At 46.2% G+C, this 26211-nt stretch overlaps 1 protein-coding gene across 9 annotated transcripts in view; it reads left to right on the top strand.

The window, feature by feature from the left end:
- LOC106585083 (autism susceptibility gene 2 protein) overlaps positions 1–25469 on the top strand; it is a 380813-nt gene extending 355344 nt beyond the window's left edge. For 3 of the 9 annotated variants that reach the window (XM_014170873.2, XM_014170872.2, XM_014170869.2), the window contains 13 exons: positions 6765–7191; positions 8194–8447; positions 9624–9883; positions 13382–13432; positions 13637–13732; positions 14980–15051; positions 15201–15230; positions 15936–16007; positions 16612–16744; positions 18041–18124; positions 21519–21602; positions 22431–22731; positions 22898–25469. In XM_014170873.2, coding sequence (XP_014026348.1) covers positions 6765–7191; positions 8194–8447; positions 9624–9883; positions 13382–13432; positions 13637–13732; positions 14980–15051; positions 15201–15230; positions 15936–16007; positions 16612–16744; positions 18041–18124; positions 21519–21602; positions 22431–22731; positions 22898–24254 — 3221 coding nt within the window. In that variant the 3' untranslated portion in view covers positions 24255–25469. Of the gene's footprint in view, positions 1–6764; positions 7192–8193; positions 8448–9358; positions 9520–9623; positions 9884–13381; positions 13433–13636; positions 13733–14979; positions 15052–15200; positions 15231–15935; positions 16008–16611; positions 16745–18040; positions 18125–21518; positions 21603–22430; positions 22732–22897 lie in introns of all 9 variants that reach the window. The other 6 variants (XM_014170870.2, XM_014170871.2, XM_014170876.2 and 3 more) reach the window with 6 other exon arrangements.
- Positions 25470–26211: the final 742 nt, after the last annotated feature.

Below are 26211 nucleotides of genomic sequence, written 5' to 3'. Positions count from 1 at the left end.
ACCATCCCCTTCAACAGCAATCACATGTGCCACAGGAGACAATGACATATGCCTGGTGCCACATATAGCCATATGGGTTTGAATCCAGGCCCAGCATGCAGAAACAGAGACATTGATTCATACCAGACGGGGCTGCCAGCCCAGCTCTTCCAAATTAACATTAGGTGCTCACAATTGATGTGCAGGCTTTGACAGTAAACGTGTTACAGCTTAACACCCATCCTATTCTGTTGCCATTCGAGTTCTTTTGTCAGCTGCAATGGAAAGAACTAATTGAAACACGCCAGCTGTCCCCACTTTCTAGATATCTTGGCTGCCTCTCCCTGTTCATTTCCCGTTAACATCTCTGAGTAATTTCACAAAGCATTGCCTTGGCCTCCCGCTAAATGCCATTCCAAACGCTCCCAGGCAGATGAAATAGTGTGAGGAGGAGAAAACTGACCATCGCAAATTTTGCTGTGATTTGATTATTAACATGACGATTTGCCGCTACTCGACGAGCCAGTCTCCCGTTCATTCATTATCCTCCAAAATTATTTAGATCAAATCACTGCCTCTTTTTCTCTTCTTGTTACCCAGAATACCTCGCAGGCAGGCAGGCAGGCAGGCAGACAGCAATGAGGTATTGATTCCAAGACTCCATTTGGTTTTCTGTCTCCTGCCATTATCTGTTTTAGTCATCATCCACAGCCACTCAGTCAGTCGTGAGCTAGAGCTAGCTAGGCCTTGGCGTGCACAGACAGACACTGGAGAGATAAAAAAAAAGAAGAAGAAAAGCGTGATTCTACTGAGAAACAGGAGAGTTTCCTATTGAACAGAGCCAAGCTGGAAGGGCTAGCAAGGTGGAGCGTGTCCTACAGTACCGTCTGCATCCTCCAACTTCTTCAGGAGACTCCTTGTTTCATGTATTTATTTGCGTCTTTTTTTTTAGATATCCTCTTTTTGTGAACGTCCCTGACTGTTTATGTTCTGGCAAGGCGATGATGTAATGTGAGCGAACCGCAGCGTTTGCCTTGTAAATGAGAACTGCTGGCGGGCGAGGTGACTGTGGTGACCGGGGTGGCTTGGATCTCTTCTCTTTTTCTCTCAGCGCCTGGCTGCAATGGCCTCTGGTCATGTTGCGGAGGATTTGCGTAATCCCAATGTCTAATCTTAAAACTGCATTTGCATGCAGGTTTGTTTCCTCCCGCTCTGGGTTGTACCGGACTGCAGGGCAGTGGTGGCTGCGGTGGCCAGGTTATTCATACAACTCTCTGATTTGCATGATGGATGGTTTTGTGGCAACCCAATTAGAACATGATTTAGATCTCTGATCCAGAGGGACGTTGGGTTCGTTTGCAGGTGGCCACATCCCTGGTGTGCCTGGAATAAATAGCAAAGCATTGACAATGGATTCTCTTCCATACTTTGCAAGTCACCCTGCATTTGGGTATCTAGTAAAGTAAACAAAGACATATGCAAAAATAGTAATTATATGCCAGCACAATAGAACTGCTTTGGTTCTCAATGGTCTGTTCTTGTTTCATTCAAATTCTCTCGAATTGTTTATTGTCATACACAACCTCGTATTCACAACCTATTCTCCCCAAGGGGCAAAATGGTTCATGTGAAGTAAGTCATGCACAACCTGCATTTACATGTAAAACATCCAAGCCTCATCAACTATCAGGCAGTCTACTTAGAGTAACCTAATGGTCTCTGTGAGGAGAAACGGGGGTGTCATGATCATGATGGACCACCTTGTCCTTTATTGATGGCCCGGGTTGCTGGCAGCACAGACCGTCTAGCCTCCCTGTGTCTTTCCGTCAGTGTAGAGGGACAGAGGGAGGGATTGAAGAGGAGTGGCGAGGCCTGCATCACAAATGGCACCCTATTCCCACCCTATTCCTGGTGGCCAGCTCTCCAGATGTTCCAGGGGCACAGAGGGTCAGATGTGAAGGGTCACAGAGGTCACCCACGTCCCCGATGGACACATCAGTCATCGAGGGGGCGTCCCTTGGCCTGTCGTCAGTCTGGTGTCCCCTCCTCCCTCCATCCATCCCTCCCTCCCTTTATTGCTCCCTCCCTCCATCCATCCTCTCCTCCCTCCCTCCCTCCCTCCCTCCCTCCATCCTCTCCTCCCTCCATCCCTCCCCTCAGTGCCACACCAGGCACGTGTACATAAGGGCTAAATCCCCAGAGTACACAGGCCACAGGAGCGACTTTTAAAAAGATCAATAGTGACCTGAAATGTCATCTGGTGAACAGTGATGCCAACACTCCCCAAGGGAGTGTCACTGTCAACTCGTGCACTAACTGGGCCTGGGAGGTTCACAGTAGGGCTGTCCTTATCCTGGTTCTATCTCCATCTGTTGCCATGTTGTACCATGCATGACAGGTTGTTTTTGTGGCATTTTTTCTTCTCCCCATTTTCTGGCCTAATTTGAATGACTGTCTATGATGTTGATTAGTACAGCTCGACTTTTCTACTGTATAAAGGTGTGGGACTTTCCAGGAAAATAACATGTTGTCCTGAGAGAAAAGGGCAAAGTGAAAACCTGACAGCTATGATTGACTGTGGAAGTACTGTTGACAGTCATCAGATTCAGTTGCGAGGAGAGCTGTTAGTTGCTTTGGGCGGTGACAGTGTTACCAGTTGAAATGTTCTTGTAACCGCATTAAGCCCTGTGATGAAACATGTCAGAGAAGACTTCCTGTCACTTGGATACCACCAGGCCTTCTGTTTAGCTTCAGACAGAAAGACAATCTAGAGTTGTTATGGGATTTGTACATTCTCAGCAATAACAAACAAGGTTTTCCGTTGATTGTTCACTTCTCATGTCAAGTTTGTTTGTTGTTGGGGGATTGTGTATATAGCTATGAATTTACAAGGGTATTTCAGAACTTCAAGGCATATGCCCAACACAATATGAAGCAGATAGAAGCTGAGAGCCATACAGTTGAAGTCTGAAGTTTACATACACCTTAGCCAAATACATTTAAACTCAGTTTTTCACAATTCCTGACATTTAATCCTAGGAAAAATTCCCTGTCTTAGGTCAGTTAGGATCACCACTTTATTTCAAGAATGTGAAATGTCAGAATAATAGTAGAGAGAAGGATTTATTTCAGCTTTTATTTCTTTCATCACATTCCCAGTGGGTCAGAAGTTTACACACACTCAATTAGTATTTGGTAGCATTGCCTTTAAATTGTTTAACTTGGGTCAAACATTTCGGGTAGCCTTCCACAAGCTTCCCACAATAAGTTGGGTGAATTTTGGCCCATTCCTCCTGACAGAGCTGGTGTAACTGAGTCAGGTTTGTAGGCCTCCTTGCTCGCACATGCTTTTTCAGTTCTGCCCACACATTTTCTATAGGATTGAGGTCAGGGCTTTGTGATGGTCACTCCAATACCTTGACTTTGTTGTCCTTAAGCCGTTTTGCCACAACTTTGGAAGTATGCTTGGGGTTATTGTCCATTTGGAAAATCAATTTGCGACCAAGCTTTAACTTCCTGACTGATGTCTTGAGATGTTGCTTCAATATATCTACATAATTTTCCTACCTCATGATGCCATCTATTTTGTGAAGTGCAGTAGCCCCTCCTGCAGCAAAGCACCCCCACAACATGATGCTGCCACCCCCGTGCTTCACAGTTGGGATGGTGTTCTCCAGCTTGCAAGCCTCCCCCTTTTTCCTCCAAACATAACGATGGTCATTATGGCCAAACAGTTCTATTTTTGTTTCATCAGATCAGAGGACATTTCTCCAAAAAGTAGATCTTTGTCCCCATGTGCAGTTGCAAACCATAGTCTGGCTTTTTTATGGCTGTTTTGAAGCAGTGGCTTCTTCCTTGCGGAGCGGTCTTTCAGGATATGTTGATATAGGACTCGTTTTACTGTGGATATAGATATTTTTGTACCTGTTTCCTCCAGCATCTTCACAAGGTCCTTTGCTGTTGTCCTGGGATTGATTTGCACTTTTCGCACCAAAGTACATTCATCTCTACACAGAACGGGGCTCCTTCCTGAGCGGTATGATGGCTGCGTGGTCCCATGGTGTTTATACTTGCGTGCTAATGTTTGTACAGATGAATGTGGTTCCTTCAGGCGTTTGGAAATTGCTTCCAAGGATGAACCAGACTTGTGGAGGTCAACAATTATTTTCTGAGGTCTTGACTGATTTCTTTTGATTTTCCCATCATGTCAAGCAAAGAGGCACTGAGTTTGAAGGTTGGCCTTGAAATACATCCACAGGTACACCTCCAATTAACCCAAATGATGTCAATTAGCCTATCAGAAGCTTCTAAAGCCGTGGCATTAGAAATGTATGGAGTGGTTGAAAAATCTGTTTTTATGACTCCAACCTAAGTGTATGTGAACTTCTGACTTCAACTGTGTATGATAGAATACCATTTTAGCATCAGCCCCTAGGCAGACCAGATAGTAGTAGGGGTTGTTATGTCACCATCTTGCCTTAAACAGTGATTTTGAATCAGATCCTGGTGCCCTTCATTAGAATGAGAAGGTAAATGGCAGCCCTGGCTGTTTGTATGCTTGCGAGGGTGCATGGTTGTGTGTATCTGTGTGTGCGCATGCATGTGTGAAGTGGACTGGCCCTCCCTCGGCCTGGTCTAGTCTGACAAACTGTTTTAATGAGGAGATGAAGAGTCTCCGTCTCCGTCCCCCCCCTGCCTCCATTACAACCCATTATAATCATCATTAAGATAACCCACCACCACTCATTGTGTCCTCAGTGTTACAGCTTCCGTCCTAGTGGCTAGACTCTGGTAGCAACACTGCTGCCTTCAGTTCCTCCACTATGTGTCTAGGAAAGAGAGGGGTTTCCACGGCAACATCAGTGAAGGGTGACATTTCAACAGAGAATTATTTGCCTTTCTCTCTCTCTCTCTCTCTCTCTCTCTCTCTCTCTCTCTCTCTCTCTCTCTCTCTCTCTCTTCCCCTCTCTCTCTCCCTCTCTCTCTGAGACAAGGCCCCCACCCAGACAAGGTATCCTTATTCCAGACCCTATTTATAATAAAGCCATATTATTATAACCAGACCTGAATTCGTTAGGAAAGTCGTGACACCTTTGCCTCCCTCGTTGCTCCCGTAAAGTTGAAGGGGAAACCTGTTTAAAATCGCCATACAGTGTTTTATTACCTTTTATGGGCGTTTGAATCCTTGGACGATTAAGCGGGTTCTAATAAGCCCTGGATATTCCATTAGGAGTCTATCTGCTCTGAGGCTCTGAGCTGAGAGGAGCTGAGGAGCTGAGCTCTCACTGGCTGCTAAAGACTGGAGGCTAGCCCTCACTGGCTGCTAAAGGCTGGAGGCTAGCCCTCACTGGCTGCTAAAGGCTGGAGGCTAGCCCTCACTGGCTGCTAAAGAATGGAGGCTAGCCCTCACTGGCTGCTAAAGGCTGGAGGCTAGTCCTCACTGGCTGCTAAAGGCTGGAGGCTAGCCCTCACTGGCTGCTGAAGGCTGGAGGCTAGCTCTCACTGGCTGCTAAAGTCTGGAGGCTAGCCCTCACTGGCTGCTAAAGGCTGGAGGCTAGCCTAACTGGCTGCTAAAGGCTGGAGGCTAGCCCTCACTGGCTGCAGCACTGTGCTGCGCCCACGGAGCTGTTTAATTGAGGCTCTAATAAGCCTTCTTGAATCTGCTGCATTAGAGGCAGAGATTAGAGATGCTTAAAGGTCCATTCTCTCCTTGGCTCTTCTCTCCCTCTATCTCGATCTGTCACTCTCAATTTGCTCCTCTCATATTTGTTCTGTGATATTTCTATATTCAGAGGGATTCCACTTGCTCCTTACTGCTTTGCTAATTTGAAACGTATATTTTAGGTTTACCGCTGCTCCCACTGTCTTGTTTAGTAATATTGTATCCACCCTGCGTGTTTAAATGTAGCTAGCTGACTGTGGTGAAATATGCCATTATCACTACTAGCACTTGTTCTGTCATCCACCATTTTCTCCAGCAGCGCTTTTTGTCAGTAGATTCCAATTAAATTCTCCTTGAGCTGTATATTTTTCTGTGGTATTAGTTATTTAGTAGAAACATTGTAGCCGATTAAAATGTTATGCTCTCGGTACTGATCATGGCAGTTCTATGGAATGCTCTTCATTATAAAAGCTCCTTGTCTTCCCAGGGACCCAGATGAATTGGCTGTGATGAAGTGGCTGGCTGGGTTCAAAGTGCTTGGCTACAGCTTTAGAAATCCCTTGAAAGATCTGGGGGAGGGAGAAGCAAAAAGTCCATGATAAGGGGCAATGATCTCTTTTCACAGCACAATTGAAACATAATTATTTCATGCCAGATTGTGTGCTCAGCAAAGCCCTGAATAGGAGCGGCATTTAACTTTAATTAGGTGTGATTTATTCATCCTGACTGGATCGCTCGCAGAAATTTGATCATCTGATTATAGTCAAGCATGAAAATGACCTGATTAAACAATTCATGAAACCTAGAAAGGGAAAGAAGAGGGGAACCTTGGGTAGAAGAAGTGTAGAGGCAGTAAGGTGAGGGAGAGAGTGGGAGGGGAAAGGGGGGAGGCAGGCTATAAGCTTAGCTCTGTCTTCTGGACCTACATACCACACATAGCTCTCCATAACTGTTAAACAGACACTTCTCCAAGCTTTTTCTTTTCACCAGGCAATGGTGAACCATACGAAGAAATAGGTTGAATTCTAATAAGGGAAACATTTTGAATTGTTATGGTGGATGCTTACCAACAGGTGTATATCTACCGCCTCCCTTCACATTTGTTGCTTCTTTGTCTATGCAGGTGTGTCAACGAATGAGAATCCCGAGTCCAAGACTGTCAGCTCGGCCAAAGTCTCTGGGCTCCAGCGTAGCCAGGAGCAGAGTAACGAGGTGTCCTTCGCCCCGCCCGTGTCCAGCCCCACCCCGGCCTCCCCGCCTTCGGGCTCCCCTGCCCCCGCTGCCACCGCGGCAGCCCCCCCTCAGCCCCTCCCCAAGGCGCAGCTCACCTCCCCGCCCCCCCTCCTCATCAAGAGAGAGTCGGATCGGGTGCCGCCCATCCCCAGATTTCCCACCCCTCCCCTGCTGAGGGCCCAGCCCCACCCTCTCCAGGAGCACCGGGTCCCCGTCTCGCTCCCTCCCCCCCAGCACCAACACCACGCCAGGCCTCTCATCAGCCACCAAGTGCACCAGCATCACCCGCTGCATTACAACAGCCTGCACGACATCAGGTACAGTAGGACACCATCTGATCCGTATGCTCTGGGTCTGTTTAGTTATGTCTGATCCGTATGCTCTGGGTCTGTTTAGTAATGTCAGATCATTATGCTCTGGGTCTGTTTAGTAATGTCAGATCATTATGCTCTGGGTCTGTTTAGTTATGTCAGATCATTATGCTCTGGGTCTGTTTAGTAATGTCAGATCAATATGCTCTGGGTCTGTTTAGTAATGTCAGATCATTATGCTCTGGGTCTGTTTAATAATGTCAGATCATTATGCTCTGGGTCTGTTTAGTAATGTCAGATCATTATGCTCTGGGTCTGTTTAGTTATGCCTAGCATTCTTCTTATGCTTTATGCCTTGTGTCCAACTCATTCCACAGAGGCCAAGTGGCTGCGGGTTTCCGCTCCACCCTTGTACTTGATTGATGAATTCAGGTCACTAATTAGAAAGGTTGTCTTGGTCTTGATCGAAAGGAAAACCCGCAGACACTCGGCCCTCCGTGGAATGAGTTTGACACCCCTGCTTTATGCCTTGCTGATATGATATAATTAAGCAATAAGGCACGAGGGGGTGTGGTATATGACCAATATAGCACGGCTAAGGGCTGTTCTTGGGCACGACGCATCACGGACACAGCCCTTAGCCATGGTATATTGGCCATATACCACAAACCCCTGAGGTGCCTTATTGCTGTTATAAACTGGTTACCAATGTAATTAGAACAGTAAAAATAAATGTTTTGTCATACCCGTGATATACCACGGCTGTCAGCCAATCAGCTTTCAGGGCTCGAACCACCCAGTTTATAATGTGATACAATTCCTTTTATATTGTCTACTCAAGTGGAAATTCAGGTCAGCACATCACATTATACACACATATTCTCAGCATTTACAGATGCAGCTTCCAGTCATGTAATAAACCAACACAAATTCACTGAATACACAGTCTATAACTCATTGCTGACAAGGTTTTTCTCTCTCTGTCTTCTCTTAACATTACATTCACAGTGGCGGCAGTGCAGGCCTCCCCAAACCCCACCACCTGCCCCCCTCTCCCCACCACCTGAGCAGCCTCCCCTCCTCCACCCCGGCCCTGCCCCTGTCCATAGCCAACCTTTCTACCTCGCACTATTCCTCCCTGCGAAGCCCGGCCCATCGCCATCCGGCCATGTTCGCAACCCCCGCCACACTTCCGCCACCTCCGACCTTACCCACCAACAGCCTTGTGGTCCCTGGGCACCCCGCTGGCACCCCCTACCCAGGTAACACTGCCCTCCTGACCGCTCTGGCATCAAGGCTCGTCTGTCTCTAACATTAAGTAGCTAAAGTAACAATCTTATACTGTGATTTCCAAGTCAATTGTTGCAGAAATAAATGTAAACCCAACTGTACACTACAAGCTTCCAAGTACAGAAGGAATAAATGAAGTGATTTATGTGACATTAAGTAGACGTTAACATGCCAGGTTACATGGTCTGTAGCAAGTGCTGTAACCATTCAATTCTAATTTGATGATGTGGTAAGTGAACTAATTTATTACAATTTCACATGCACTAACAGAGGGAATAATGGATAGATAGAAGACTATTAAATAATCCCATTACAAATTATAAAGGCATTTGAAATATGTTGATGCCCCTCCATGTTACTTCAACAATGGTAGAGATTTCTAAACCGAAAACAATATCAGCCTGCATTTGTAGACACGACACCCCTTTGTTAGTTCTGTTTTGGTAATCTGGGTTTGGAGGGAAATGACAGAGGATCTTTTCTCCTCCACACTGCATGCTGTCAACTAACTGTTCTCTTATGCCAGGTCAGGGGGAGGTCATGTTAGATAAGACTTGAGCGAAGTGACGTAAGACTTTCATATTAAAGCTGCCCTTTTGTTATTCTACTGTGTAAATGCTGTAATGTTTACGTTGTATTGAAATATGTCAAATGTAGACAAATGGTATCTTTATATGACTTTGCCTCTGCATAATAGAAATTATTGTTTGTTGTCAATTGTTCTCTATTGATACTATTTCAATGTTTATTGTACTGTAATAGACGTTTCAAGTAATAGTACTAGGAGTAGCTAGAATATGTAACATTGAGATCTAAGACAGAGTGGAGGGAGAGTCTGCTGTGTTTTCTGCTGAGGTGACTCTTGGTTCTCTCTTGTCTTTAGATACCAGCCTGTTGATATCATTCAACCAACCAATCATGTATTGCCAGCCTCATTCGGGGATTCTGATTGGCACATTGTCACAGGCAACTCTCTTACCACCACCAATGAGTCCTCACGTAGAAAACCCTCACAGCATGAGCTGGAGAAACAGAGAATGCCAGGTGACTATTCTTTCTTCTCTTCTACCCGTTGTTAAAACTGACTGGCGCCGTGCCTTTCTTGTGTCTCCCTTTCCCCCCCCTTTTCTCGCTCTCCTTTCTTGCAGAGCATGACCTCCTGCGGCAGGAGCTGAACAACCGCTTCCTGGTTCAGAGTTCAGAGGGGCGGAGCCGGGGGCCGTCCTCCGCGGGGTCCCCGCTGGCCCCTGTGTCACTCCTGAGGGGAGCGTTTCACCAACACCAGCACATGCATCAGCACCAACACACCCACCAGCACACCTTCACGCCCTTCCCGCCCAGTCTGCCCCCGGCCGCCATCATTACTCCGCCCACCGCACCCCCCATGGTGCGAACCCCAGCCAGAAATGTGAGGATAAGTAAAGCTCCCATATACAGTACCTCAACCCCCCCCTCCCCCCCACCCCTTTCTTGTCACCCAAATCTCCAAACGACTCCCCTGGTCACCCCTCTCCAGTACCCCCCCGAATGATAGGGCCAGAGCCTGCCCTCCTTCCCCACCCAACATGTTACAATGACGCTGTAACAGTGTGTTTTTACTGAGGGCTGAGAAATAGGAGGCAGGGGCATAATCCTCACTACAACCCCATCATGAGTAGTCTCCCCTTCAACAGTACACATGTTTGTAGTGGTTCATCCTCAATGCTGAAACCAGACCTAACTCACAGACTGCTGCTACATATCATACTAGACGTTATGCTTTGGGACCAGAGTTTTACATGTGGGTTAGCCTATATAGATGGCCCCAAGCTTCATTGCTTTACAATGCACAAAGGCTCACAATATGCCCCTTTTCCTTTCCACCAAAAGGAAGCTTGCAGAAGCCATGCCATTCAATGTACGTCAGTACAGTTGATTCAATTTATTCATCATTCTCTCTCTGAACATGACATACATTTTGCCATTTCCATTTTTTTTTGCCCTGGAACAAAGGAGACCGATTGAAGGGAGTGTTTTTATTGTTTTCATATGGATGTGTTTTAAATGTTTTTGAATGTTCTGATTTCCTTGCACCGCAACAGAAACAAAAAGGGCCTGCCAACAGATGTGTGGCGTGACTGCGGTGCACTGGGGGCTTATGCTCAGCAATGACAAATTCAAAGCCTGTGGTTACACTCAATGACTTCATTCCAGATGAAAGGGAGTGACGTCATTCGGACTGTTTTGATAATGCATAATTGCTTCCGTGCCTTTTCAACCGCCATCAGGCAAGGCACCGGCGCGGAGTCAGCCAAGGGCAAAACATTGGCAGCTCTAGATTCGGGAAAAATGTTCTCCGGAAAAGTTCTTAGTATTCATCCATCAATCATTCGGAATGCATATAGCAATCTGGGAAACCCATTCAGACAGGACTCGCATTCGTGCCCTTTCAACATTAGCCTAATAGATACAATCCATCATGTCATGACCCCTGATTAAGAGGCTAGGGCCCATTTAGAGCACTGGGAGCTCTTTGCTTTGTGGAATCTAGCATGTCATAAAACCCAGGGAAAAAGGCTTAGCTTATTTACAGTACATTACACAGCTATGTGATAAGCAGTCAGGGAGACTGTTTAGTTTAGATTGTGTCTGTTAGTCAGAAAGTATGTGTAGGCTGCTGTTATCCTCTTCTGTCTGCAGCTGATCCCTCCATTCCTCTATATGTCAGCCGGGCATTATTTCTATGCACTCTGTTTGAAGAGGAAAAGAACTGGATTTATTTTCTCCTCCTGCTAATAGTGGTATTATGTGGTGTGTGGCTGTGTGCGTTCACTTCTTTATGTTGTGGCTGATGCATTGTTGCTACAATGGAATTTAAGGCTGTTTAATGTATTATGTTTCATTGAGACTGTTTTCACTTAACCCGTGTTGTTTTCTCTCTCTCCCTTCCCTCCAGTAGCGTTGCTATTTCACTTCCCTTTGACTGTTTAGAGAGGCACGAGTAATGTTGATGTTGTGCTTGTTTTTAGTGTTGGTCATGAAGTGTGCAGTTGGATCGCATCGGCCCAGCTGTGCTCACTTTTGAGTGCTCCATGTCATTTCAGCTACGTAACAGCCCTTGGCTAATAGCTGTAATTAATGAAATTATGAATCCTCTGTATTTGTTTATTGTTCTACACCCTCAAGCAGGTGGCCTTGCCAAATGGCAACAGTGAGTGTCTCTTTTCCCCTCTGTCTTCTTAGGGAAAAGGAACACCCTTAATTGTTTAAAGATGAATTATTGAGCTTTAATTAGCCAAAGCTGTTTACAATAAACCTCTGACAGGCCCCGTAAATGACAAAGCAGGAGTTTTATAGTCAGCCATAAAGCCACCAGCGGGTGTTACTCCCCCGGTGTAAAACATTAAACAGGCCCGTGCTTCAGAAGGGGAGGAGAGGGGGAGAGAAGGGGAAGCTGACCGGTTGAATGTGCTCAGGAAGCTGCCTCAGCATTTCCACTCAATAGGGTGTCTGTGTTTGATTTGGGCCAATTATCGCCCGCAAACACAAACACGCTGCCCGCCGCTGTGGCCGTTCTCTGCGGCTGGATGTTGAATGGCCCCGCTTCACTGGGAGGCCCAGCCCAGTTAGAGAGAGGAGCTGTGCCGAGTGTGCTGAGCGAGGAAAAAAACGCCTCCTTTCCCGTTTATGTCGCAGGAGGGAGGCGCACACACACACACACACACACACACACACACACACACACACACACACACACACACACACACACACACACACAGATTTCACTGATTCATGTGCAACCCGTTTTTCTTTTTTATGTAAACCCAAACCAGCGGTGGCTTGCCAAGAAGGCTTTGTCAAAACACTTCCAAAAGTACATGCAAATGGTTTGTGTATTTACGGAATAGGAATAAGTTACTGTCAGCTGCAATTAGCCAGTTTGAAAATAGAGGAGCAGTATTGGCTTACATGAAGGCATACATAATCTGATACTGTATATGAGGCTATAGTCTTTGTTGAAATCCAAATGTTATTATTCTATTAGTCATAGGGTATGCTTCGGAAAAATGTTTCATTATATTAAACCATTTGAGGCTTCCAAAGTTATTTCAGTCCCATGCTGTACATGTCCAAAACGAGCTTTCTTGCATGGAAAACACAGTCTGTCCAATTCAATTTCCCCTATAAAAGACTTACTGTTCGTATACTCGCAGTTATATGATCTTACGCATAGAATATTGACATGTCTCTGCGATTTTCTTTCAAGTCTCTCTTTCTTTTGTCTCACACACTAAAATGACAACCTCCCCTCCCCGTTAGTATATGTATCTCTATGTGCTCCGTTTCGATAACAGAGATCATTGTAAAAAAAAACTATATCTGTCACAGCCAATTAGATTAACATTTCTCCAAATGTTCCACCCAATAAGAATCATAACTCAATCTTCTCGTTTTACACTGGGGCCTTTTTGTAAGGTAAGGAGAGCTCCCCCCCCGCCCAAGTCTATTACTGTATCTACACCTAACTCGAGGGCTGTTTTTCTGTGGTGCAGACGAATTGGAAAATCATGTCTCCCTAATCGTGGTAGTCCATTTGATTAGTCATACCGCTGATGATTTAATGCCATCTCCGTCTGCCGTTCGGCCGGCCAACCGCGTGCTAAATGAAGCAAATGCATTACCCCAGAATGCTCAGTGTTTTCTTTAAGCCAGCTGCTGTCAGACGTGGGCTTATGATCTGACTGGTGTTGTACTGAACTTCCTCTCTCCTGTGTTGTTGTATCACTGAATAGGTGTAATGAGTCCAAATTGTGTTTCATTGTATTCCTTTGATGGTCTTTGGTTCATAGATGCGGAGTTCCTGTTATTGTTATTGGTCAATTTGGCATCACTGACGTATTACTGTCTTTTCCTTCTTTTTTTGCAGTTCGACAAATACGCTCCAAAACTGGACAGTCCATTCATTAGACATTCAAATGTAAGTAGCCCTATTTATTCCTTTCAACTTCCATCACCATGCTCTTAGTATGTTTTCTATCAAATATTTAGTGTGGTTAGGTAGTTTGGAGATAGGAAAATATCAATTTCTTCTTCTGCACGTGTTGAAGTATGTGTGGGGGTTGTCTCTATGTGTCTTGTTGTAATCTGTTTTAAGAGGTGGTTTTGTGTCTCCTCCATGTAGTTCTTCCCCTCCTACCCCCCCACAATGCCAGGCATGCCCCCGCTGCTCCCCCACTCAGGACCCTTCAGCTCACTGCAAGGAGCCTTCCAGCCCAAGGTTAGCCCCACAGACCTACACACACATGTATTGCAGACGCACACACATACAAAATACAGTGCCTGCTTTTACTCATCCACTCGCACAAAGCAAGTCCATTGTACGCACCCAGACATACACATGTATCCGAACTCGTTCCCTCACCCACACAGGACAAAAACCCCATACGCGCAAATAAACGAGCACCTGGTTTTTCACAAACACACCCGCACTGGCAACTTACCATTCTCTCGACGTCTCACCCAAGAAATGAGGATAGAATCAGGGGGTCTGAATAGCACCAAAGCCTTACTTTTCATTCTGTGTACAGGGCAGCAGACAGCTGCGTTTGAATTGAACCGGCCTGATAAATCTGCTCCTGCTTCTTCTTTTCCCAATAATGGACTATGCAAACAAGGCCTGTCTCTAAGCTGGCTTGGCCTGAGCCGCCAGCCACCGCGCCACGCTGCACTGTGCAGGGGGAGATAAGCAGCAGCAGTGTGTGTGTGTGTGTGTGTGTGTGTGTGTGTGTGTGTGTGTGTGTGTGTGTCGATCAGGGCCTGGCAGGCGCCCAATAGGCTCTGACCCTGTTGTAAGCCACCAATCAAAGCTGGCCTAAATCCCCTGGTCTTATTCCCCACAGGCTCTATTATGGATGCCTTTTGTTGGCTGCCTCCAGATGGTTAGAGTGCAGTACAGTTAGCCCCCTCCATCCCTCCATTCAGCACCTAACCCCGCCCCCCGCTGGGCACCACTGAGCAGCAGGAGAGGGGTTGAAGGATAGATGGGTTGAAGGATAGAGGGGTTGAAGGATAGAGGGGTTGGAGGGTGGTCTGGCGATAGTGGTGGTCAGAGTACAGTACACCACCTTAATCCCCCCACCGAGGAGGTAGAAGGGTGACGGATGGAAGGTGTGGTGCTAGGGGTTACAGGGATCACCTAGTACTCTGGGATGGATTAAGATGGCTGATCTAGGCATTCTGGTTCTTCTAGACCTCAAAGATATCCTTTGAGGTCTTTTTCTGATACTGCACCGGAGCCTTTAAAGGAGTTCTAGCCATTGACGTCACGAACAGTTTCTAGCTGCAGAGACTCTGTCGTGAATCAATGCAGAAGAGACAATGTTTTTGAGTGTGTACTGGTTTGCTTATGTTATGCTTCAGTCTGTGCAAAGTCCATATTTCCCACCATCTTTGTAACACTTTTGCTTTGCCTCTTTCTCTCCTCCATATTTCGCTCTCGTTCTATCTCTTTATCCTCTGTTTTAGTCCTCCAACCCCATAGACGTAGCCTCCCGTCCGGGGGCAGTACCTCACACACTCCTACAGAAGGACCCACGGGTTAGTAGACCACATGCCCTGGTTGTCCCTCCAAAGCACCAAGCACACACTTTTCTGTCAACAATAGAGATTCATTCAATTGATTTGGTTGTTGTTGACTGTTATGTCTGTGGGTTCATAATGGTTCATATTTTCTTATCTCGACGCAGGTATCAGATCCTTTCAGGACATCAGTCAGAGTAAGAGATGGTTTCATTTTCCTTTCATGCAGTGTCAAATCAAGTACAGTACCATCATGTCATAGCATTGAGTAAATTCTACAGTACCATCGTGTCATAGCATTGAGTAAATTCTACAGTACCGTCGTGTCATAACATTGATTAAATTCTACAGTACCATCATGTCATAGCATTGAGTAAATTCTACAGTACCATCGTGTCATAGCATTGAGTAAATTCTACAGTACCGTCGTGTAATAACATTGATTAAATTCTACAGTACCATCGTGTCATAGCATTGATTAAATTCTACAGTACCGTCGTGTCATAACATTGATTAAATTCTACAGTACCATCGTGTCATAACATTGAGTAAATTCTACAGTACCATCGTGTCATAACATTGAGTAAATTCTACAGTACCATCGTGTCATAACATTGAGAAAATTCTACAGTACCATCGTGTCATAACATTGAGTAAATTCTACAGTACCGTCGTGTCATAACATTGAGTAAATTCTACAGTACCGTCGTGTCATAACATTGAGTAAATTCTACAGTACCGTCGTGTCATAACATTGAGTAAATTCTACAGTACCGTCGTGTCATAACATTGAGTAAATTCTACAGTACCGTCGTGTCATAACATTGAGTAAATTCTACAGTACCGTCGTGTCATAACATTGAGGTTTTGGGTCTGACCTCGAGTCTTTTGCGTATTTCCAGAAACCTGGCAAGTGGTGTGCGGTGCACGTCCAGATCGCCTGGCAGATCTACCACCATCAGCAGAAGATGAAGGTGGGCCAGCTGTGTGTGTGTGTGTGTGTGTGTGTGTGCGTGTGTGTGTGCGTGTGCGTGTGTGCGCGTATCTGAGTGCGTATGTGTGTTTCTGTCTGCGTCTTGGGTGGCAGAAGGAGGTCAGGGAAGGGGGGGAAGGGCTCTGTTTTCCTTTCCAGAGGATTCCTATTTTTCTGCATCTAGTTAAGCAGTGGCCATTTTGGTTGTGGCTTGGAAAACTCCTGTTGTCTCTGTCATGGTGTCACTGTCATAGGCACCCTGTCCTCATGGGGTTTAGTGGGCCTAATCAGCTTACGCTGATGTTGTTATGACACAGTATGTGTTGGGGATCTAGTGGCATTATGTATGTTGTCACCCCTCTCTGATCTCACACAGTGATTATATTACTGATTATAGCAGATTACAAGTCCCTCCTTGAGCTATGAAAGTGCTGGCATCAATTATTGTTAATTACTTACATATGCAAACACTGACAGTTCCTCTGTTTCTTTTCTTCCTCCTCCTACCTTTTCTTTATCTTTTTTTAATTTCACCTCCCTTGTGTTCTCTCTCTCTCTCTTTCTCCCCCTCTGCCCCCCCCTCCCCCCCTCCCTCTTGCTAACAGCAGATGCAGGTAGACCCTCACAAACTGGACATGAATGGAAAGCTGGACCTGTTCTGTCGTCCCCCCGCCCCGGGGGTGTTTCCTGGGTTCCCCTACACTCACGACCTGGCACGACCCATGTTCTCCTCCACAGGTCAGTACAGGGTTCACCGTCAGCCACCCAGCACAGGGCACAGAAGGAATTTTTGGTGGACGGAGGGGGGAGGGTGCAGACGATTTTGTGGGGATCGCACTACAGAAGCGCTGCAGCACCCTCAGCACCCCTACTTCCCGCGGCTATGGTTGTATTCTATTCTCCGTTACCTACAGCTGACCCCTTGCTCTGGCCAAACGCTACGCCACGCCCGCGGACGTTCCTTTTTTCTCCGCATTGGCTCTGGATCTGAGTACCTCCCCAATGATTTGTAGAACGCAAACACGTTGGAACCGCTCTGACGTGTCCCAGACACCGATGGGTTGGGCCAGAGCCAGAACACATGGGTAAAGCTGCATTTTCAAACTTCGTCATTGGCTTGGTTACTCCGATGGGTTAGAGACGATCCGACCGCTGATGACTTTGTTTTGTGCAACACCCCTCATTTGGACGTCGCCACAAACGACTTCAATGTCTCAGACTGAAGTATGTAGCGAACATAGAGCAGCGGAGGAACTCACTTTGAGTCGTCTTGGCAACAGCTGACCCCAGTTGAAGTGCTGTCGTTGTAAACGTTGTTCCAGACTGTGTCAGATGTGGACATGAATATGGATGTTTCCCTATGTGTCTCTCAAATAGCACCCTATTCCCTAGATAGTGCACTGCTTTTGACCAGGGCTGGGTGCCATTTGGAACACAATCTGTGTGATAATTGACTGGTAGAACCTGCCTTGAAGGGCAACATGGAGGCGGATGTCCTTTAGCTTGTAATTATGCAGTATTGTATCATCGTGTATGGGCTTGTAATTGGCTCGTTCATTAACCATTCATGATATATGGGTGAAGAGCGTTTCGTAAGAGAGGTCAACGTCTGTTCATAACAAAGCGCCCCCATCCACATACACACGCTCACGTGAAACTATTGAACATTATGGTCATTTCTATCAAGCCTTTCTCAACCAGCCACTATGAAACATCAGATATCCTTCACTGTATTTTTGGTGCTTTGAATGTTTAGCTAATTAGCATTGCTACTGTAAAATATTGCTTACTGTCCACATTTAAAAGATCAGCTTAGCCATTCTTCTTTAGTCTGGAGCATGTCAGAGGTCACAGGGTTAAAGGTCACCATAGAGCTGACTCAGGGTGGTTTATTTGGGGGCGCTCTCCTCTCAGTCAGACCTACCTCTGCATAGCTGCCTAGTTAGAGGTTGTGACAGATGGCTGCTGTAGCGCTACTAAATGAGTGGACACACTGAGGTAACATGGTCTCTCACCCTCTCTCTCCTCCCATAGGTTCTGGCCATCCGGCCGCCTCCCCGTACGGCCCCTCCCCCCACCACAGTGGCTTCCTGCCTCCCAGCCACTTGGCAGGTAAGTGTAAGTAGCACCACATTTTATATTCACTTTTTTCCTTTTTCCTCTCTCACAGTGTCACACTCGTATTGATAATACTTCTACAGTCACTAGGGCATAGGGTTGTGAAGGGAGGGTATATTACTGGTAACTTTCTAAGTTTACCAGTAAACGAACAATGTTTTGGTAACTTTTAAGTTTCGGCGGGAATTTTATCATATGATATCTGGTTGTCTTTTTGGGTACTGGAATTATTTCTGGCCCTTTGTGTGGTCTAATTAGTTTTAGAAATATATAAAATAATCAAATAAGATGATAAAAAAATGTATTAATAGAATGACAACGTTGTAAAACATTATCCTAACTCTAAATCATCAACTTACTGCTGTTTAATTTGAGACTTTCAGCATGAAATATCCTTTTTTATTTTTTACACACTTTTATTTATTTTACTATGTCAAAATGTTTTTGCTGTAAATCAGGGCTCAAAACTGCGACCAAAACACTTGCATTTGTGACCCTTTGACTTGGCAGTGCAACACCAATTTTTTATTGGTCTCTAAGGTGCAAGTTGCATTAGTTTCACAATTCGCCTTTATTTTTTTTAAAGATTTATTCAAACAGCAATGGGTATGCAACAATGGGTATGAATCTTTGTGATGCGCAATTCAGTCATCATGCCCTGTTTGAATGAACTTTTCTAAAGGTTTTCCCAGTTAAATGTTGTCTGCAAAGTGAATGATATCATGATGATTTGTATCAATCACGGGGCATTTGTTTTGCAAACTCTGCCATCACATGTAGCCTACACTGTACATTACAAAGACACTGTCTCTTGCTAGGCGCGCAATTACATTTCAGTCATTTAGCAGACACCCTTATCCAGAGCTAGTTACAAGAGCAATTAGGGTTAAGTGCCTTGCTCAAGGGCACACTGACAGATTTTTCACCTAGTAAGTTCTGGGACTCGAACCAGCGACCTGTCGGTTATTGACCCAATGCTCTTAACTGCTAGGCTACCTGCCACCCTACAATTGATTTAAAGGGCAACTACACCATCCACATTTTTTTTGGGGGGGGGGGTGGATTTGTTCCTAGACCTCAAAAGTGATCTCCTTATAAGGCCCTACAACTGTAGAGTGACTTCAAAATCACAAATAATAACAGCCTTTTTGAGATTGTGCAAAGGTTTTATTTTTTCCCTCCAAACAAGCAATGTAAATATGATATTGTAAAGTTAAAATGTAATTATTTGTGTATGGACGCTAGGTCGTTATAGGCTTTAGGCTACTTGCTCAGCCCGCAAATTAAAGATAACATTTACATGATGCACGCATCATCCGCTTTCCAGGGACAGTATTGTTTTCATTCGGGCCAGTAGCTTTCAGTTGGCACTGCAAGGGCATCATTTAAAAGATGGCTAGTTAGTATTAGCCTGGTTCTGTATGAAATGCAGGCACATTATTGGACACAGGTCAGATCATTATCGCCGCTCAAGGGTAAAAAAATGTATGCAACCAAATCATGTGCAGGTGCCATCAACTGAAAAAGTTGGTGGCAAAAAAAGTGATTCTAGAGCCCTGTAAATGTTTTGGCGCCAAACTGGTGTCAGTTGTGAAAAAAGTCAGTGGTTGGAAGTGTGCCATTGTTGATTAGATGCTTTTTTCATTAATTAGGCTATTTTCTCTTGAACCATATGGTCTACCCGCTAGAAACTCATGGACAATATGGACACTGATAAAAAAACAAATACTATATATGAATATATATTTTTTCAGTTATTGAAGTATATTTTACCAAAGTTACCATAGATTGCCATAGATTACCTGTTAATCACCCAAATTATTGAACGTTCCGGTAACTTTGGTAAATAACCAGTAGTTTTGCAACCCTACTATGGCATCATTTGATAACATAGCCCTTTGTTGATTGGAAACGAAGTTCACTTGAAGGTTATAATCGGCATTTAGAGGTCCTTAGTTAGCTAGTGAGGTCATCCTGTTGCTCCATTTCTTGAATTTTACTGTAGGGCTGTGTATAGAGAGCCCTCCCCCTGTGATTCATAAAATATACCCTTGAATAACCCTCCTTCCTGTACTGATGTGAATGGAAGGCCACTCTGGGCTTGTTGAGGTTGTATTTCTAATCCCCCGACTTTATTTTCCAGCCCCTTTGTTCAAGTGAAGGTTTTTCACTGCACAACACTCCTGTCTTATTTCATACTGTCTTGGACAGAGGCAGATGGCCTCAGCAAATATGACATTTTACCTTGAGGCTTCTTTCTATAGCATCTTCAAGTTTTCCTCGTCTATTACAGAGACAGAGTAATAGAGGTTTTTGTATTCTTCTGTATTTCCTATCAAAGATGTTGTTAGGCTTCAGTGCAGCAAGGTGATTTCATGGGATAAGCTCTTGAGTCAATCCAATTTGAGTTTATAAACACCTGGTGCACAGGGGGGAAATGTTATTACACCCCTCAAAGATTTTGGGTGAAATTCCTGCCCAACGAACGAACTCAAGTGTGACTCGGCAGGAATGATTTTCTAGCTGTTGTTTGCTGATAAATTGACAAACCGAGGCATTGCATTCACCACAGAGTGGAAGACTTTCAAAACTAGATTAAAGGATCATTCATCATAGATATATCCTCCGTAATTTTCCATTGTGTCTTCTTGACAGTCTTCCTCAATCTTGAAATCTTGATAATGTTGTCTCCTGATTCCTCCGGTAGGTATGCATACCTTTCCATGTTTAGTTCCATGTAAACTGTGACCAGGTTTAACTAAGGCACTTAGTAATAAAAAAAAGCACTACCTAGAATGATAAAGGTTTATTCGGGTTGGAACCATTTTTTGAATCCAGGCGGAACCTTTTCACCCAACGAAGGACCCTTAAACAACCCTTGAACCTGGATTCAAAAAAGGGTTCTCCTACACGTACAGACGAAGATCCCCGTGGTTTTAGGTAGAACCTTTTTTCTCGGAGTGTGCAGGTTAAAATGGAAGTATGAAACACTGAAGCCTCTGTAAAAACTAGTTGACAAACATTCTCCTTTCAAGCAGCTATGTGCCTGACTGTCCAGAACCAGACTAGTATGGCACATTGCACATATCAAATCCCCTGTCCATTTGTAGTCCAGCTCCAACCTAGACCCCATCATACTCCCTAGCATCAGGATCAGAGATCAAAGGCTCTCCGCTCCATTACGGACAGTGTGGGAGTAAATCCAGTGTCCAAGAGGCGTGAGTGGCCAGAGCAGGCAGCCAGCCTCGCTAGCTAGCTACATACAGTAGGATTAGAGGAAGTAGTATGGCAGCGCTAGGAAACACACAGCTCCGCTTGTAAGAGAAAAGCCGAGTGGAACGAGTGGTCGGGCTCCTCCAGCCAGCTCAGCTAATCCCTGTTTGGCATTTTGCAGATCCTTTCAGTCGCTCCAGTACCTTTGGCGGCCTCGGCAACCTTTCAACCAGTGCCTTCGGAGGATTAGGCAACCCCTCGCTTGGTAAGCGCCGACCCCCCCCTGCCCCCCACGGCCAGACACAGCGCAGCTCAGCTTTAGACCACAGGGAAGGGCCAGGAAGGAAAGAAATCAAGGCACTTAGCGCTGCATCAAATGCCAAAATAAAACTAGCACAGGGAGGAGCAAAAAGGCAGGCAGCACAGCAGCAGAACAGCACAGCTCTCTCTCTCTCTCCACCCCGCTCTCCCCCCTCCCCAGTAGCTTGGCTTCAATCTGACTGCAACACTGCCAACGCACACAGCACTCACAGGCTTGCTGTTTGGTTGCTATTCATGTATTAATTATTCTACAAGCCCCCTCATCGCCACTGTGGAGGACTCTCTCCCTCTCACCCTCTCTATCTCTCTCTCTTCCTCTCCATCTCTCATATTCTCCTCTGCCAAATCATTTCCCCTGTAGCGAAATGGATGTCAGTGAAATAGACACGCTATGGAATGCTAAGGTCTCCCTGGCTTTTCACAACCCTCACCCCCAGAGGGAAATTGATTACCCCCACCCCCCCATCCACCCCCCTTTCCAGTAAAAAAGGCCCTGAGAATGAGGAATGAATTGGGGAGCAGAGCAGAGTAGGGCCCTTGGTCCAAGCAGCTAGAAGCGCAAAGGGGGAAGCCATTAACCTTGCCAGTCTTTGTAAAGCAGAGCTCTTTGCAGCAAGAGACCGCTCAGAACCCTCAGGACAAAGACAAAGTTGCTTTTGTGTAGATTTTCTTTATTTCCTCGTCTTCAGTCTCTTCATCTGATGTTCTGTGTCCAGAAGGGGGTTTAGTTTGTTTTGCTCACACTCTTTTCTCCATGTCTCCTCTCCTTAAGGCTCCAACAGTATCTTTGGCCATAAAGAGGGCCCAGGGGGCCTGCCAGGCTTCGGCAGCCCCCACCACGATACCTGGAACAGGCTCCACCGGACCCCACCCTCCTTCCCCACCCCGCCACAGTGGCCCAAGTCTGCAGACACGGAGCGCAGCAACTCAGTCAACAGCCACGAGCGAGAGAGAGAACGAGAGAGGGAACGGGAGAGGGAGAGAGAACGGGAGAGAGAACGGGAGAGAGAACGGGAGAGAGAACGGGAGAAAAGGGATTCATCCATCAGCAAGGAGGAGAAGGATAAAGACAGGTGTGTATTCTATATGAGTACAACTCTGAATCATTTCCATTAGTTGTAAGTAACACAAGTTGTTGTGTTATTTGAATACAAATTTTCATGCACACATATTTCCCCCCCAAAACTATTTCCACCCTTCTGATAAATGCATATTTTATTTTGTTTGTGTCCCTCACAGAGATTCGATTGACCGTAACCGTCACTCGAACCGTTCATCCCCTGCGTCGGCCCAAACCAGCTACCAGATCAGCAGCCTGATCCGCTCTAACAGCCAGAACTCCAGCGACTCTGGTCGCCACCACAGCGCCAGTGTGGATCGGGTCCGGGAGGCCGAGAAGGAGCTCCTGGAGCGCCACCGAGAGGCAGCCATTCTGGGGGACGTCAAGGTGAAGGAGAGCCGCTCCCCTGGAGGAGGGAAGGAGGTGACAGACAGAGACAGACGCTCGTCAGAGGACTCCATCAAACCAGCCCACCGCACGCCCTCTCCCTACCCCAAGGCTGTCCTATCTGAGACAGGAATGAAGATGGCTGGTGGTCCCCCACCCACTCTACTCAAGGACGGGGACAGGGACAGGAAGGAGGGTCCTCCGTCCTCTGGGGGGGACCTGCTGCTGCACAAGGTGAAGAACGACATGAAGATCAAGGAGGAGCGCAAAGAGGACCAGGAGGTGATGGTGGTGAGCTCCGAGCCTGCCCCTCAGCCTGCTCCTCCTCCTCAGCCTCTACCTCCTCCACCTCCCCAGCCCGGTCACCACCACCACCACCACCACCACCCTCCTCTGTCCCAGCAGCCTCCTCCCCCCTCCCCACGCTGCAGTGACTTGCCCACCCACGGCTCCCTGCACGGGGTGCACATGGCCCACTCCCTGCCCCTCTCCATGAGCGCCATGCACCAGATGGGCAGTCTCAACGTGCTGGACCGGGCCCGCATGGCTCCCTTTATGGGGGTGAGCCCCCTGGCTGCTGCTGCAGGGAGGGACCGGATGCCCCACCAAGCCTTCCCTTGGGACCCACTGAGGGAGGCCTACCGCAACCTGGACCTGCAGCGCAGGATGGACTTTCAGCTGAGGGCTGAGCAGGCCCAGCGCTTCCCCAGCATGTACGAGCAGGAGCGGGCTTACCGGGAGAGAGAGGCCCACGACTACTCCCACCATGAGCACATGCTGGAGGTACGGCGGGAGCACGAGAGGATGAGGCAGCAGGCAGAGGAAAGAGAGCGCCAGCACCTGAGGGAGGAGCTGGACCGGGCACGGCTCCACCAGCTGCACCAGTCCCCCATGGAGGGACACCTGCCACACATGCCCCCCTTCATGCCCCACCTGGGCGGCATGCCCTACCCCAGACTCAGCCCCTCCACCGGACACAACGGCCTGCTAAACCGGACGCCCCCCACCGCTGCCCTTAGCGCCCCCCCTCCCCTAGTGCCCGCGGGCAGCACAAGAGCAGCCTCCCCCAGAAGGACTACCCCCCTCACCACCCAGGACCCCCGAGATTACTCCCCCTCCCGCAACCCCAAAGAAGTGGAGGCACGGTAGCTTAACATAACAGACAAAGGACGTGAATGCTTAAAAAGGCGCACTCCCCAATTTGGAACCTTCTAGAGAGAACAAGATGCACTGCTTTTCAATGGAGAAAGGCATAAGTAAAAGAGAAAACAGTATGATTGTACAAAGTAAAGATTTGTAAGGGTGAAGAAGCACATGCCATGCTTTTATTTTATATGGACAGGCTGATGAGAATGTTGGTGAGAAGAACACGAATCAAAAAGTGTGTATGTTAGTTTCCGACTTAAAATTTGATATTAATATATTAATCCAATACTTTTTGTCGATTTTTCCGTGAAAAGTGAGATTCTGATTGAAAAGAGAGATTCTGATTGAAATTAGTTTGTACATTTCCTATCCTTGTTCCATGTATAGACATCATTTTTATGAATTTGTATTTTGTGCATTAGTCCATTTTTTTCAATATTTATCCCAGTCCATTGTGAGACATATCAATGATAATGATCCACACTGGATGATGCTCCACAGTGGATGATGCTCCACAGTTTTTACCCAGTAATTTAACCTCATGGTACCTGAAAATACTCATAAATGATCATGTACAAAGTTACATTAAAGATTTGTTGCATTTTATTTGTTTTGCCTTTGAGATATGCAGACAAATATATATTACGAGGTCTTTGTTCGGTCTCTGTAAAGAAGAATTTGTGTAAAAAAAAAATGACAATGTAAATTTATTAGGCTTTTTAAATGTTTCTAGAAAAACAAATGAAATCAAAACAGAACCACTTCCCGGTTGTAAACCATGGTAACAGACGAGCCTGTCCAATGGGAGGGAAGGAGGGCGGGCATCAGAAGGGGGCCTGGAATGATCTTCTGCAATCTATGCAAAGAAGCACTGAGCACCCCGATGGAGAGCCACCTGGAATGGAATGGACTGTTGGATAATGTTGATTCTTTGAGAGGAACTTGGATTAACTCAACATGTTTTTCTTTCCAATCATGGGACATGGAATTAAACCTACAGACTTCCTGGTTACAGATAAACTGTACCAGAAGCTTACATACAGCCCCAGTGACAGCAAAGGAAGACACGTTTGATTGGGCGGCAATAGGACTTCCTCTGTCGACCGTTGTGGTGTTGTGCAGTTGTTTTTCTTAGACTTGTATACAAAACAAGTAGAGTTTTAGGCGTGCAAAAAAATGAAAACGAACATTCATGTACGGAATAAAGTTTGGACCTAATACCTGCATTATATCGCTTTTTATTCACATTCAGGATCATTCTCTGAAACCAGGGATACTGGATGTAAACCCCTTCTAAATGTAAAATGGTGACCATAACAATAACACACAAATCACTGAAGGAAGCAGTTTTTCATAGATTTGCCAATACTGCCAGTATCTTAGCTTGCTCATTTCATTTAGCAAATTTCTAACACATCCTAAATGAAATACAGTGCAGTAGCCAAGTATCTAAAGCCAAGGGGGGGGGTTCTGTTCTTATGAACATTTGACAGTCATCTCACAGGGATTAGCTGCAGGGCTCTCACAGCTCTCCTGGGGGATCGATGGGTTTGGGGAGAGGAGAGGCAATAGAGGGTGGGACTAATAGGATTGATTTTGTAAGAAAGCAGATTTTTAGTGTTTGTGTTGCAGCTAACCACTATTGACTGGAGGCCGAGCGGAGTATTGACCTGCGGCCTGGACTCATTAAGAGGAGCAATGCCAGTGAGGGAGGCAGCAGGCTATCGGATGTTAGAGGAGAGGAGGACCGCTCTCCCCTGATCCCTCTCCCCTTTCTCCCCCCTCCTTCTCTCACCTCCTATCCCCACACTCATCTGTTTCGCTAATGAAGCCGGAAGGTCCTCTGGAGTGGTCCGAGGAGAGGGACATACAGACGCCCCGTCCCGTTATCGACGAGGGCCTTTCTCTCTCAATTCAATTAAATTCAAAGCAAGTGGAATAGATAATAATCAAAAGTGAA

The sequence above is a fragment of the Salmo salar genome, chromosome ssa24, assembly GCF_905237065.1.
Source record: "Salmo salar chromosome ssa24, Ssal_v3.1, whole genome shotgun sequence".
NCBI classification, from domain to species: Eukaryota; Metazoa; Chordata; class Actinopteri; order Salmoniformes; family Salmonidae; genus Salmo; species Salmo salar.
The sequence above is the reverse complement of the archived record's forward strand: the minus strand, read 5'-3'. Positions and strand labels throughout refer to the sequence as shown.